Raw genomic sequence first — 15,002 nt, 5'->3', positions numbered from 1 at the left:
TTAGAAGCCCAACAACTGCACTGTCTTGCCAGTTTTCCAAATACCAAACTAGTGACTACAATCTATATATATAAAAGGGTAATGAAATTTCTGCCTGGGACAAAACAACATCCCAGAAACACTAAACTTGGTTGCACAACCCCTCATCCATGCCTCTACGTTCATACAACAAAAAGAAAAGAAAAGAAATCCTAATTAGAGGGAGAGGAATAATTGTTTTTATCCAATTGCTGGCAGTTAGAAGGCTAGGCTGCGCTACTTGGTCTCCTAGCAACCCACTCAGCCCAGGGGACAGGCAGAGTTAGGCCTCACTTAGGCCTCTTCCACACTGCTTATAAAATACAGATTATCAGATTTTAATTGGATTATATGGCAGTGTAGACTCAAGGCCCTTCCACACAGCTATATAACCCATTTATAATGGACTTAATGTCAGGGGAAAACCTTTACCCTTTACCTTAACTACCACCAATTCCTCAATACTTTATTTCCCGTAACACCAGACTTCGCCACAGCAACGCGTGGCCGGGCACAGCTAGTAGATAATACAGCTTTTATTTTGAAGAATCCTCTTATTTTCATCACACAGAGACTATCAAAAGGGTTTGATTCCTTATATATGACTCCTGTTTTTTCCTCTTTTGACTAGGAAAATTGCAGCTTATGATGAAGAAATCCAGCACCTCTATGAGGAAATGGAGCAGCAGATCAAAAATGAGAAGGAAGCATTCCTCTTGAAAGCAAGTATTTAATTAATATTGATCCTCCCCAAATTCACAGCATTTTGTTTCTTCAGAACTCTTCCTCTATTGCTTGAATAACAACATTATAGGGTTGAAAGTCCAATTCTATTAAAGAGAAGAGTTAAGGTATTCACAAATGAACTCATGCACCAGGGAACATAGCATGCTTATTAGATGCAATTCTGTTCTGCATCAAGAGGAGCACAGTGTCCAGTGCCCTATCTACACTGCCATATAAAATCCAGATTATCTGTTTTGAACTGGATTATATGGTAGTATAGACTCATATAATCCAGTTCAAAGCAGATAATGTGGATTATCTGCTTCAATAACCTGGATTATATGGCAGTGTAGAAGGGGCCCCGATCAAGGGAAGTACGTAGCAGTATTCTGATCTAATAACTCTTGATCAGACCTCACTTGGACTATTGTTTCACTTCTGGGCACCAGAATTTAAAAACACATTGACAAGCTGAAATGTGTCGAAAGAAAAGTGATGGAGATGGTAGACAAAATCTGGAAGCCAGGTATTATGAGCAACTGCTCAGGGACCTAGATGTTGTAGGTCAGCAAGCTTCAGAGGATTTTTCTGATGATGAGTCAGAGGATGAGGAGTCTGTGAGTGATCGGAGAGAGTTGCCGGCACATAAAACTGATGTGGATTCTTGTGCTTGTTCTCATACAACAGAGAAAAGTGAAAGTTCCAGTTACCTTGAGAAAAGGCCTTGGGCAGATGACGAGTGTTCTTGGAAACTAGATTAAGCCTGAGAACACAAGGAGTGAAAAATGGACAAACAAGATATTCTCAGAGAATCTCAGATAAGACTTTGAAGTCTAGGTGTCTTCGGCATGATTTCTTGGGTGCCTGGATAGGCTTAAATTAAGTGGTGTTGTTGGCTTCAAGCCTCTTAGAGGAGATAACATTGCCATAAGGGATGACTGTCCTGTCTCTGCTCTTAAATATTCTCAAGTTTCCTGTTCTGGTTCATGCCTTTGTTTCCTGAAAGGGTTTACCTGGGAAAAGTTCCTGTTTTCATGATTATGGATTTATATATGAAGAATTCTGTGGATTTTGGTTGTCTTGACTTTATGTACTTGGGCATTTTTGGATTACTGCTAATTTGTACTTTCTATTGACCCTTTTAGACTTGCCCTTTTCCTCTTTTATTCTACTTTCTTTAATAAACATTTTTAGATAGAATTATTGGACTCTAGTGTGGTGCTGGGTGAAAAGATGTTTCAGTGCTAGAGTGCAACACTGGATAAAATTTATCTTGGAGAAAGAAAACTTGAAGCTTGAAGAAAAGAAATATCACAATGAACAAGAAAGTTGTGTATTACTGAAAACCTGGTCCTGCACACCTTTCCAGTTACATGATTCTGTGAATCAGTTCACCCCTCTACACAGAAATCCATAATCTTCCATACATCACCAATCCTATCTTTGTGTCTTTGTCTTTACAACTACAGTGTTTCCTCACTTATCACTGGGGTTAGGTTCCAGGACCACCCACAATAAGTGAAAATCTGCGAAGTAGGGATACTATATTTATTTTAATGTTTATACATTATTTTAGTAGTTATACACTATTTTAAGTCTTTATCAACGAATCCTGTGTTGATAAATCGCCTTCTTTTCCTCCCGTTGCCGCTTGGGCTCCTTTTCTCTCCCTTTGGTTTCTCCTTCCTCCCTTCCTTAGGCTGTAAATTGTAATTTTTTATTATTTATAATAGTCTTTTAGAGTTTATTGAAAAACCGCGATACAGTAGTGAGGGAACACTGTATTTTGCAGTAACATTTCCAGCTGAGCTGCAATACAAATTGCCAACCCATCCTACCTATCAAAGAGATCCTTCCAGTGTCAGTGAGCAAGCCATTCTTTTTTTTCTCCATTTATTTGAGATGGGGAATTCACACTGCACGTGTATAAGTTTAAGTGTGAACCTCTATCTGCATGGCTTTAAAAAATGTGTGTATCTTTATTTCTGACTAGATATTTCCTGTTCTTTATGGTTGTTCCTTCTAATTTTGTAGGATACTGCGAGGTTCCAGTCCCGAAGTCAGGATCTTGAGCATAAACTTGAAGTGAAAGAACAGGAACTGGAACAACTGGCTCAAAAACAGAAAAGAGTATGTTCATGCTTTGATGTGAAAACAGTTGTCATATATGATTTGTCAGTTGCTTCCTTTTTTTGGTTAAATACCCTGTTTCACCAAAAATAAGATCTACCCCGAAAATAAGACCTATCAGCATTTCTGAAGATACTCGAAATATAACCCTTATTTTAAAAATAAGCCCTAAATATAGTTCATTTTAAAAATGATTTAAAAAAAATAAGACTGCCCCTGAAAACACATCTTTTGAAGCAAAACCCTGCCTTATTTTGGGGGAAACAGGTTATATTACATTTAGTCTTCCAAGTCATAGACAGCTTTTGACAACTTTGAATGATACTACCCCTTTAAATGCCACTGAAGTTCTTTGCCTTAGTCTTCCCTTTTCCCCTCCCTTTGGCTCTTTATTTTAGGCGATTTGGTGTGGCAGATGAAAAGCCAGATAAACACATGGCTGCTGAGTTTCCTGCTTCGCCCACAAATGTAAATACGTATCTTTCAATGTTCAGGCTACTATTTACCAAGCCTATTAACATGTATTTCAGATGGAGTTACAGTGGCCCTCGGCTTGTTGTACCATAGTCATGTCCACTGCAGCCAGTGATGAAAATTGATGGGAGTTATAGTTCAGTAACATGTGTGCCTTCAAGTCACCTGCTAACTTATGGTGGCTCCATGAATTGTATAGGGTTTTCTTAGGCCCCTTCCACACAGCTGAATAAAATCCCATATTTTCTGCTTTGGACTGGAATATATGGCAATGTGGACTCAGATAAACCAGTTCAAAGCAGATATTGTGGGATTTCCTGCCTTGATATTCAGGGTTATATGGCTGTGTGGAAGGGCCCTCAGACAAGGAATACTCAACTTTACTTTTGTTGGTTCCTTCCTCTGAAATATATCTGACAACACCTGGTATTTGTTAGCGATCTCCCATCCAATTACTACCACCATTCTGATCCTACTTGGTTGCAGTGATCAGATGGGATTGGGAAGGCCACAAATTGCTTGAGTCTTCTGTTAGTCTACTTATTCGTGTTTTCCCATCTCAACAATTTCACTCTGGAAAAACTATATTTGTTCATTTTTTTTACCAGAAAAAAAACAAGCATCCCTGCTTGGAAAATGGTGAGAGTAATCTCAAATACGTATGCATGACTTCTAGTGGCCCTGTTCAGCATAATGAGAGAACATGTCCCTAGAACAGGGGTGGATAGCATTTTTCAGCTCATAGATTGTGTCCTAAATATCAGCAATAGGGTGGATTAAGCTTATCAAATAAGCCAATATAAGACAGGCAGGGCTTTGAAGTATACATACAAAGCACAATGCATGTGCAACAATTGCATGTGCTTTTCCCGGCCTTCTGGGTTGTTGTTGTTTTTGTTCTATGTAACAGTTTCTGATCTTCAACTACTTCTGATTAGAAGGATTTTAAACAGAAGGTGGAGGGACACAATATTCTTGAAGGTAGGAATTTATCAGGAGATAATACTCTAACTGTTACAGAGAGAACTTGGCAAAAGGTACAAAAACTCAGCAGCGGGAAGGAAAATAGCTTAAAGAAGCAGCTGTAGGGATGACCAAGGTTTTTGGTATCTCTAGAGCAAGGAAAACAAGATGTACTTGAACTCTTAGTGCAATATGATATAATCGATATCACTGAAATCTGGTGGGATGAGCCTCATGACTGGAATGTAGTAACAGAGGGTTATAACCTATTTCCGAGAAATACCAAATACAAAAAGAGGAGGAGGAGGAGGAGTATATGTTAGGAATGTTTATATGTGTGAAGACGTCCCTGAATACGGTTGAGAGTATTTGGGTAAAAAATAGGGGGGGACGATGACAATGAGGACATCACTGCATTGGTTTACTACTGTCCTCCAAGCTAGATTGAGGACTTGGACTCTGACTTCCTAGAACCAATGGCCACATATTCAGAAAGGAGATAGGGGAGTGATGGAAGATTTAACTATTCTGGTATTGCTTGGCAGTGAAACTCCGGCAAGAATATCAGGTTTAGCAAATTCCTTACTTGCCTTGCAGAAAAGTTCATCATCCAGAACAGGCCTAAACAATCTTCAGGTTATTTTGGACTTCAGTTCCCAGAATGCATTGCAATTGGACAAGCTTGCTAGGGCTTCTGAAAGTTGGCGGTCCAAATATATGGAAGGTCGCATGTTGTACAGGTCTGGTCCAGAACTTGGAGTTAATGGGGTGGAAGTGCATGTTCCTTAAGTGGGAATGATCATGTTATTGAAAAGTTTATTATACAGTAGAAAGGCAAAGTCAAACATAGTCAGACATGCATTCAAGACTTTAAGAAAGCTGAATTCAGTAAACTTAGGGGAAAATTCAGTACTTTAGGGAAGACTGTGTGTGATTTCATGATCAGGAATGCTAAATGAGAAAGGGGTTTGTGGTGGATGGGAGTTTCTGAAAAATGATATATTTCACAGATTTATAATTAGGAGAAAAATAGGAGGTAGCTAAAGAAATCAGAATTGATGTATAAGATCCCTTCTACACTATCATATGCAATCCAGATTATCTGCTTTGAACTGTATTATCTGGCAGTGTAGACAGTGTCAAAGGAGATCTGGATTATCTGCTTTGATAATCTGGATTATATGGCTGTATAGAAGAAACTTTCGGTTGAGCTAAGACTTAAAAGGGACCTACACAAGAAATGGAAAAAGAATTCACCAAAGAGGAATTCAAACAAATAGCCAGTATGGCAAAGCCAAAGTGCAGAATAAATTCAAGTTTGCTAGAGAGGTTAAAAATAACAACTGCAGACATGAGTCCCTTGTAACCAGTATTGTTAGTTATGCATGTTTCTTCTTTCTTGCACAGCTGGAGGGACAGTATAAAGACCTGCACAACGACAAACAAGAAACAAAAGTAGAAAACACAAAACTCAGGCTCACAAATCAAGAACTGCAGAACGAACTGGAAAGAACATCGCAGGCACTAGCAATTGCCCAACAACAGTTGCAGGTATTGCAAGATGAAGCCAAGGAGCTGCAGGAAGAAAAGGAAATGTAAGTGATCTCTAGAACTGAGATTACAGCAAGGTTGATTCTCCACTTCCATTCAAATGATTATTTTCAAAGCCACCCAAACTTGGTCCTTGAGGGAATGAATTTGAGGAAAAATGAATTTGGCTGAAGATTCACATTTTTTTGCTCTTCTTGGTAGCTTTGAGAACATTTCTTTCTGTGATTTGAGCATGAGTTCTTAGTTGTTATTGTTCGCTTTCAGCATTTTCTACCAACTGAAAAATCTGCAAAATTGCTTTTATCACAGAGAATATCAGGAAAAATAATCTTCTGCTGTAATAAATCTCTCCATAGCTTATTATAAATGATTAATCCCAAATTATCAATTTTTTTATTAGCATTAGTGGGGTAGTAAATCCAGACCATGTTTTTGTTATTTTGAAAGCAACTATTTATGCTGTTGAGCCTACAGTCATTCCTGTAGCTTCAACAGCATTTATGATTTTTATTATTTTCTCCTTAACAAGCTCAACCTCTTTCCTCCCATTCCTTCTCTCCCCCCTTCTGTTCTGTCAAAAGCCCATCTTACACTGAGACATGTACACATTTAAACAACAGCCCTGACCTCAGGAGGTATGTGCAGCAGTGACAACAGTGATTTTTCCTCCTCCTGAGACTAGGGGCCTCTTTATACGGGCTTCTTTTTGGTGGTGGTGACAGGGTTTTTCAAGTTTGGCCATGGAGCCTGATGGCTCGCATGACACCCTTTAAAAACACTTCCAGGGTGGCTCCATAGTTGAACTGGAAGAAAAACCCCTACTGCTGCCAAAAAGAAACCAGCGACAGATGACGGGAAGTTTCCCGTCTTTCCATTAGGAAAGATGGGTCAAGCTGGATTTAGGAGAGTTCCCCCTGTGAGATCAGGTAGGGGGGAAGCCACAATGGTGCAGGGTGTGGGGCACGGATCCCAACGTCCCATGGTTGGATGTTGCCAGGATCATTATAATTCACTGAGTGACTGACCAATTCTGGCAGTACGTAAAATTTTATCAGATGAGATTTTATGCGATAGCGCAGTGGGTTAAACTGCTGAGCTGCTGAACTTGCTAACCAAAAAGTTGGCAGGTTCGAATCCGGGGAGTGGAGTGAGTTCCCAATATTAGCCCCAGCTTCTGCAAACCAATAATAATAATAATAATAATAATAATAATAATAATAATAATAATAATAATAATAATAATTTATTCTTATACCCCGCCCCATCTCCCCGAAGGGACTCGGGGTGGCTTACATGGGGCCAAGCCCGGTCATGACAATAAACAAGCGGTAAAACAAATCAAACAACAATAAAACAAGTTATAAAAACGCATACAATACATCATGATAAAATCATGGATAAGATCTGTAGGAAACTGGGCTAAAGTGCTAGTTATGTCGATATCATCGGGGGGAGTGGTTATCCAAAGTGTCATAGCCATCAAAGGTGCTAGGAGAGGTGTACATACGGGACTATTAGTGGAAGACGACTTGGTCAATCTTACTAGATCAATTATCAAAGGCCTTCTGGAAGAGCCATGTTTTTAGGCTCTTCCGAAAGGAGAGAAGGGTAGGGGCCTGCCTGATCTCCCTGGGGAGCGAGTTCCAGAGCCAGGGGGCCACAACGGAAAAGGCCCTCTCCCTCGTCCCCACCAACCGCAACTGCGAGGGTGGTGGGAGCGAGAGGAGGTCCTCCCCCGACGAGCGAAGAGATTGTGCAGGTTCATAGGGGGAAATACGGTCACGAAGGTAGGTGGGTCCCAAAACCGTTTAGGGCTTTGTAGGTAATGACCTGCACCTTGAATTGGGCTCGGAAAATAAACTGCAAACCTAGCAGTTTGAATACATGCAAATGTGAGTAGATCAATAGGTACCGCTCCGGTGTGAAGGTAACAGTGCTCCATGCAGTCATGCCGGCCGCATGACCTTGGAGGTGCCTACAGACAACGCCGGCTATTCGGCTTAGAAATGGAGATGAGCACCAACCCCCAGAGTCGGACACAACTAGACTTTACCTAACCCTTGTTATATTTAAACTTACGTTGCTGTTTATATGCTTATGTACTGTTCATTTATATGCGGCACTTCGAAGTACAGTAGAGTCTCACTTATCCAAGCCTCGCTTATCCAAGTTTCTGGATTATCCAAGCCATTTTTGTAGCCAATGTTTTCAATATATCGTGATATTTTGGTGCTAAATTCATAAATACAGTAATTACAATATAACATTACTGCCTACTGAACTGCTTTTTCTGTCACATTTGTTGTAAAACATGATGTTTTGGTGCTTAATATATAAAATCATAACCTAATTTGATGTTTAATAGGCTTTTCCTTAATCCCTCCTTATTATCCAAGATATTTGCTTATCCAAGTTTCTGCTGGCCCGTTTAGCTTAGATAAGTGAGACTCTACTGTACTTCTGTGAGCTGCCCCAAGTCCCTTTGGTGAGATGGTGGTGGGGTATACATATTTATTTATTTATTATTATTTACAAGTGACAAGGTCGTAGGACTGCTGTGTAAATGTGCCCATGGTCCTGATCTTTGGAAGATGGATTAGGCTGTGAAGTATGGGAGCCAGGTGCGCATTCTATGTTCTTGCTGCAAACTGGTAATCCAGTTTTTATGGCATCCTAGCCCGAAAGAACCCAGACCCTAAAAGTCAGAGCCCCCAAAACAATATCCTGATGCTCCCAAAGCCTTACCTACCTTTTCTCCTTCTTGCCAACACACATTGAGTTCAGATCATCAAAAGGGTGCATGAACTTCCTCATCAGATAAGCCACCAGTCTAAGACAAGAAATCAGAATGCTGATAATCTATCAGCTGGCAGCCAATCCTGCAGGCACATAATAAAGCGACCTGAAAGCTCATCAGTGCAGCCTAGCCCCCCCCCCCCCCAATTATCCCATCAGGGGAACCAGGAAATCTCACAACTCAAAGGGCATTCCATCCTTATAGCCATGAATATCAGCACAGCAGCTAACTCAGGTTTCCTTTAATAAAACAATCACAGCTATGAAACATGACAACAATGAATGTATATTAAACTAATGAAAGAAGAGAGAATGGTAACTTTGTACCAATCAGAACTATGTCTATTATTTTGGATGTCCATAAACACTGGTGTCTGTGAACAGAAAGCATGTCAGATGTGAGACTCTCTCCCCGGCATCCTTCTTTGACAAATGAAGCAATAAAGGTGACCTCTGATTCTGCTCTCATCTCTGCCTGTCTTGATTGGGAACCATGAGAGCTGGCACACCAGGAACGAATGCTAGGATTTTGGATAATAGGGTTGTTGTATGTCTTTCGGGCTGTGTGGCCATGTTCCAGAAGCATTCTCTCCTGACGTTTCGCCCACATCTATGGCAGGCATCCAACCTCTGAGGATGCCTGCCATAGATGTGGGTGAAACGTCAGGAGAGAATGCTTCTGGAACATGGCCACACAGCCCGAAAGACATACAACAACCCTGTGATCCCGGCCATGAAAGCCTTCGACAACACTTTTGGATAATACTTTGTATTCTGAAATGAAAAACTAAAGTTTATAGCTGCACTTTTGTTGCTCCCCCTCCCACCCCAGAGAGCCCAGGACTGTCAGGGGTGGGGTCTTTGGAATTTAATTTGAGAGACCACATACCTTTCCTCTTGTACTAACTGAAGACAAGACAGTAGTAACTAGTGGTTCCCATGTCAATGAATGAATCTGTTGAATTAATACAGTTTCACACCTCTTTAATGGCTATGGCTCAAAGCTATGGAAATCCGGCATTGGTAGTAATGTGGGGCATCAGCACTATTTGGCTAAGGATTGTATGCAACTCTCATGGTTCTACAGCAATGAGCCATGGCAGTAAAAGTGCATTAATTCCGTAGATGCACTCAATGAAGGGGTAAATCCACTTTAGGTTAATCCAGGCATTGAAGGAGTTCTGCCAGGTGCTAAAGCTCATTTTTAAAAAGTGTCAGCAACTCTGTAGGTAATTCCTTTAAAGCCTGAAATAGATTTCCCTCCTTACTGCTATGGGAGCCTTCAGTACATGATGCTAATACCACCACTTGTCAAGGTATATGTGTCTATCTTAGCCTGATGATGGCAGTTTAGTTCTGAAAAATAGCACTACGATTTTTGTTCCCTTTTGGTTGACTTAAAAGTATTTACACAATATTAGATAGACTTTAGAAGTGCTTTGTTTCTTTCTTCTCTGTGCTTGAGAATGTTTGTCCACCAGTCTGTAGAAATTAACAGTCCTTCTTGCATTTTGAAGAAAGAATGAAATAAAGAATGACTTGCTTTGCTCCAGACAAGCAGAAATTTGTTTCCAAAACAGATTTAATTGAAAATCTATTCTGAATATCCAAGAACAGCATGTGTGTTTCATCTGAATAATAAAAATTGGCAGATATTCCATTCCTAGTGCAGAATGCAGACCTTCGTGGCATTTCACTAAAACAATAAGACATGTTGAAACTATTGTTTTATTTTCCCCTCCAGGGAGGTTTACAGAGTTACAGAGACATTGCAAAGGGAGAAATCAGGACTTCTTAAACAGCTGGATTTTCTAAGGTAAGAGTGCAAAGCCAAGATTTTTAAAAAAGTGAGCAAGAGAGACAGGAGCTGTCCAGGCATTTCACGAAGTTATGTGTAGTGTCTATAGCCCACCCTGCATTCTTTAAGCTGCTTTGCTGTAGTGCTGGAAGATGCTCAGGCCCCAATTGTGCTGTTTTCAAATCACTTTGGTTCAGAGCTTGGAAAATGGCATTTTATAGCAAAAGAATACACATCCTCAGCACAGTTTTTTCAATTCCTGTCAAATTGGTTCAGATGGATTTTGTACCTTTTGGAAACAAACTCCACATATATGGGGACCATCTGGATTTTGCTTCAGGGCAGATAAAGTTTTTAATATAGACATAAAATATGAGCTGTATGTTAAAGTAATTAGAAATAAGTCACACGTTAAACCATGACTGATATCAACACGAACATTCCAAACATTCTAAAACTTCTTTTCCTTTCTTTTGGTACCTATCTACTACAGAGAAAAGAACAAATATCTTAAAGATGAACGTGATATGTGTTTATACCAGGTAAATGTAGTTCCAAGTAATATGTCATCAAAGTCAAAGCTAGACTGTAGATTTGTCAGGCATTTAGAAACAGTGCTCCATTAAATCAGCTGTATGTTAATTTCACAGCCCAGTCAGCTGATCAGTTTGTTCTGTGTTTTTTAAAAGTGGACATGTGCTGGAGCAGTCTCCATAGAGGGAAGAGAAGGAAATGGCGTGTTTTTTTGGAAGTGCAGAGATATACAGTGATGTGAATATGTGCATTTTCTGGCCAGAATTGGGATAAAAGGGGACCTTTTTACCTCGTGTTTTTTGTCCATTGCAGTGAATTAGTGTGGATTTATCAGTAGCCACCCCCTTTTTAGCCCAGTCAATGCCATGTTTTAGGTGCTGTGTAGATGGGCCTTCAGAGCTTTCAAATGCTGGTATCTGATACACTTTTAGGGTTGAGCTGTGGTTAGGCATTTGGCTTCAAATCAAGCTCTTAAAGAAGAACCCCAGGTATGTGTTATCTATTGCTGAGGGGTAGGCAAGTGCCAGATTTCCAGAACTGAGCTTTCTGCACATTGAACTTGTTGGAGGTTGTACCTCCTTCATGAAGGTGGAAGTGTCCAGAAGTCCATCAAAGGGTTTTTTGAATGGGTGGGCAAAGCAAGTGAAGGAGAAAGAAGGATAATTGCCACTCCTGTAGGCTTTCAGAAGTGCTCATTCTTTTAATCCTCCAGCTGAAACATTATTTTCAAGAGAAAGGCCCTGGAAAGTTTGAGAGGATCCCAGGAACTGCACAAATGAGTTGCTCAAGTACGAAGGTCCCAGTGGAAGTGTAGTTTCCTTTCAGTAAAAGGGCATTGTATCAAAAAATATTATTTTGAATACTAGCATTGAATTTCCCATTTTGTTAACTTTACAATCTAATTGGAAGCAATTTTTGAAATAATTTTTCTGCAGAAACATAAGGGAGTTCCCCCTGCCAACTGGAAGAAAAGATCAGGCTCAATCATAGGCAACTATGTTGACAGAAAGGGTTCGCTGAAGAGGTAAGACTTCCATTTTATCATTCTTCATTGAATTTATTTTTCAAGTAACATGCAAAATAAAGACTTTTTTGAAATTAGTGCACAAAAGAGGGTACTGTTCCATTATCTGGGCAGAGGATACAAGGGGGCACTAGAGAGAGAAAGATAGTCCATTTTATGGGGTGGAGAATTGAAGGAGGAAAACCATTTCCCCCGTTTTCATTGGTTATTCTCTCCCACTCCTCCCATGTCATAGACAAGGATTGTTTCCATGATGGCAACATGGGTGGGGGGAATAACAGGAATACAGGGGGAAATGGTTTTCCTCCTGCAACCCACCCTTCACCCCCATAAAATGGACTATCTGTCTCTCTCTAGACCCTCTTGTGGCCTCTGCCCTCTCCCTATCTGAATCACCTTTTCTTTTCTTTTCTTTTTACTTTTGTGTTATCATCTATAGCTGTGTGTGGCTCAGTATGCAGCAACGCCTTTTCTTTAAAATGATATTGAAGCCAAAGGTAGTTGTAATGAAGTATGAATTGTTGGTTTGCAGATGTTATGTTTAATTGTGTGTTTGTGTTTTAAAAGGGTGAGTATTGCAGTTATTGCTTCTCCGCACTCAGAGGCTGGTTGCCATGGAGAAGTAGGCGGAGCCATCTGCTGTTCTGTTGAGGAAGTGCAGAGTTTTTAAAAAAGGAACTCAGTCTGTGCTCTAATGAGGCACAGGGAAGATTGATCCTAAGTTGAAGGGATCAAGGGAGACTCAATTGTTTAATTTGAGTCGGATTAAAATAAGTTTGGTGGCTTATTTTATATATTCTGTGTCCTAGTAAGGAACAGAGAATCTGTGATTGTGTATCACAGGGGTGACTATGGTTTAAAAGTGGCAGAGGATGAAGTTCTGACTACTTTAAGTTAAAGAAGTGACACTTTAGGGAGTTTGAATCATCTTATTCTAATATTGTAACTGTTAATGAAAGTGCTTCTAAGTGAGAATTGTAACCATTAAGCTCTGTGCCTAAATAAACTTGTTATGGTTCATCCAACATCTAAGCTACTATTGCATATATTGTAAACTAAGTTACGCTATCATCTAAGGTGAAGAAGAAGAAAGAAAAAAGGTCTCCTCTCTGAGTCTTTGGTGGCTGCATCTTCACAGTAGTATTATTACAAGGTCTTGTAATAATACTACCTTTGGCTTCAAGATCAGTTTTAAGAAAAGACATTGCAGCATACTGAGCCACACATAGTTATAGGTGATGTGGATTTCTAGTACAAAGTAGTAGAAATCAAAGTAGTTACAGTCCAGTAACAGTTCTTCTTAAGTTGAAATGAACTAAAATACAGTAGACTCTTTGTTAACATGCAACCATGAGATTGGTATTGACCAGATAAATGTAGTTTCTGGTTGCTTGAAAGTTACTATTAAGAAAGGACTATCTAATACAGTAGTTCTCAACCTGTGTGTCCTCTTAATTCACACAGAAAGTGTTGAACGATTGAATGTGTTATTTGGTAATATCTTTCCTAGCCAGTCTTCTGAAGATGAAGATTTATGTAATACCTCCAAAAGAAGAAACTCAATTGGCTTGAATGGGTATCCTTCATTAGAGTCTGACCCTGCTGCTGGTGGGGGGCTGGCTCATGGGAAGCGTCTTCAAAGAATAATATCAATTGAAGAAGATCATCTGCCCCAACTTCTCGATAGGCCAGAAAGGCAGCTTCCCAAATGGTCTGAAGAAGATGAAGACATACTGCAAGAAAAGGAAATGAATGGGACTCAGATAGAATCACCAACTGAAAAGACACCGCCCACTCCCAGAGAGCAACCAGTAGGGACAGAAACACTCTCAAGTGTAAGCAACAAAATCACAATTTTTTTGTTTTATTTGAGACAGGTTTTCACATTGTTGATGAGTATCTTTTTAATGGACTATATTTTTCTATAAGACCTGCTTTCAGGCAAGGTCTGTGCAACCCTACACTCCTGCCTTTTTGTACATTAATGCAAGATGTCCTGACTCTCAGGATGCCCTTGAATTGTAATTCTGCGTTAGCTAGCACTCCTCACTTCATTTGATTGGCAGTCCTGTAATTCTTATTCCATATCATAAAACTATTGAACAGCACAGGGGACAAGGACAGAGCCCTTTGGCTGTCCACCTACACCCTGGGTAAGGTTGCTCAAGTGGTTTCAACTAACAGCAGGTTTGCAGGTTCACCCTTAACCCAGGGAACAGTAAGAATATAATGGGAGATTTCTTAAAATGAGGCCAACTCCTCAAAGCCAGGATGCTTAACAAGAATTGGAAACATTACTGGATTGGAAAATGTTGTCAAATTTTTGTGATCTCTTCCTATGATGTGCTTGTTAGTGACTTCTTAAAGGAAATAGGCTTCCTTTGCCACGATTTATTGTTCTTCTAACACATATTGATGCCTATATAATTAGTGCATTATTTCCTAGATGCTCTAGAATTTTGTCTAGTATTGATGTCAAGCCAACTGGCTCATTGGTCTCCCAAATCTACCCCTCCCTTTCAAATACAAAAATAGTATTTACCCATTTGCATGCTTCCATCATTCTTTTAAAACATGTTGTCTAAGAATTCACATTCTTAACGCTTTCAGAGACCTGGGGATGGAAAGAAGCTATAACTCTTCCAACCAACTCTGTGTTGTGGACTTCAAGTCCTATCCCACACGTTGTACTTTCTTTTAAGGTTGTTTTTTTTTTCGTGTCAGGAGCAACCGGAGTTGCTTCTGGAATGAGAGAATTGGCCGTCTGCAAGGACGTTGCCCGGATGTTTTGATGTTTTACCATCTTTGTGGGAGGCTTCTCTCATGTCCCCGCATGGAGCTGGAGCTGATAGAGGGAGCTCATCCACACTCTCCCCGGATGGGATTCAAACCTGGCAGCCTTCAGGTCAGCAACCCAATCTTCAAGTCACAAGGCTTTATCCCCTAGGCCACCGGAGGCTCCTTTTTTAATGTCAAAGACATGTCTTC

At 40.1% G+C, this 15,002-nt stretch overlaps 1 protein-coding gene and 1 long non-coding RNA gene across 2 annotated transcripts in view; one reads left to right on the top strand and one right to left on the bottom strand.

Annotated features, from left to right (window-relative positions):
* cracr2a (calcium release activated channel regulator 2A) overlaps window positions 1-15,002 on the top strand; it is a 40,953-nt gene that overhangs the window by 14,163 nt on the left and 11,788 nt on the right. Inside the window, exons 5-11 of the mRNA XM_008111340.3 lie at window positions 650-740; window positions 2,779-2,874; window positions 5,719-5,906; window positions 10,403-10,474; window positions 10,950-10,998; window positions 11,926-12,014; window positions 13,525-13,849. Of these exons, the coding sequence (XP_008109547.2) occupies window positions 650-740; window positions 2,779-2,874; window positions 5,719-5,906; window positions 10,403-10,474; window positions 10,950-10,998; window positions 11,926-12,014; window positions 13,525-13,849 (910 nt within the window). The remainder of the gene's footprint in view (window positions 1-649; window positions 741-2,778; window positions 2,875-5,718; window positions 5,907-10,402; window positions 10,475-10,949; window positions 10,999-11,925; window positions 12,015-13,524; window positions 13,850-15,002) is intronic.
* LOC134299351 (uncharacterized) lies at window positions 5,108-13,697 on the bottom strand. The gene is made up of 3 exons (XR_010006539.1): window positions 13,558-13,697; window positions 8,612-8,692; window positions 5,108-5,886 (listed from the first exon to the last, which is right to left on the bottom strand). It is a non-coding gene; the product is annotated as an uncharacterized LOC134299351 (long non-coding RNA).

This window comes from Anolis carolinensis, chromosome 5, assembly GCF_035594765.1.
Source record: "Anolis carolinensis isolate JA03-04 chromosome 5, rAnoCar3.1.pri, whole genome shotgun sequence".
In the NCBI taxonomy this organism is placed as follows: Eukaryota; Metazoa; Chordata; class Lepidosauria; order Squamata; family Dactyloidae; genus Anolis; species Anolis carolinensis.
This window is presented reverse-complemented; position numbering and strand designations above follow the sequence as displayed.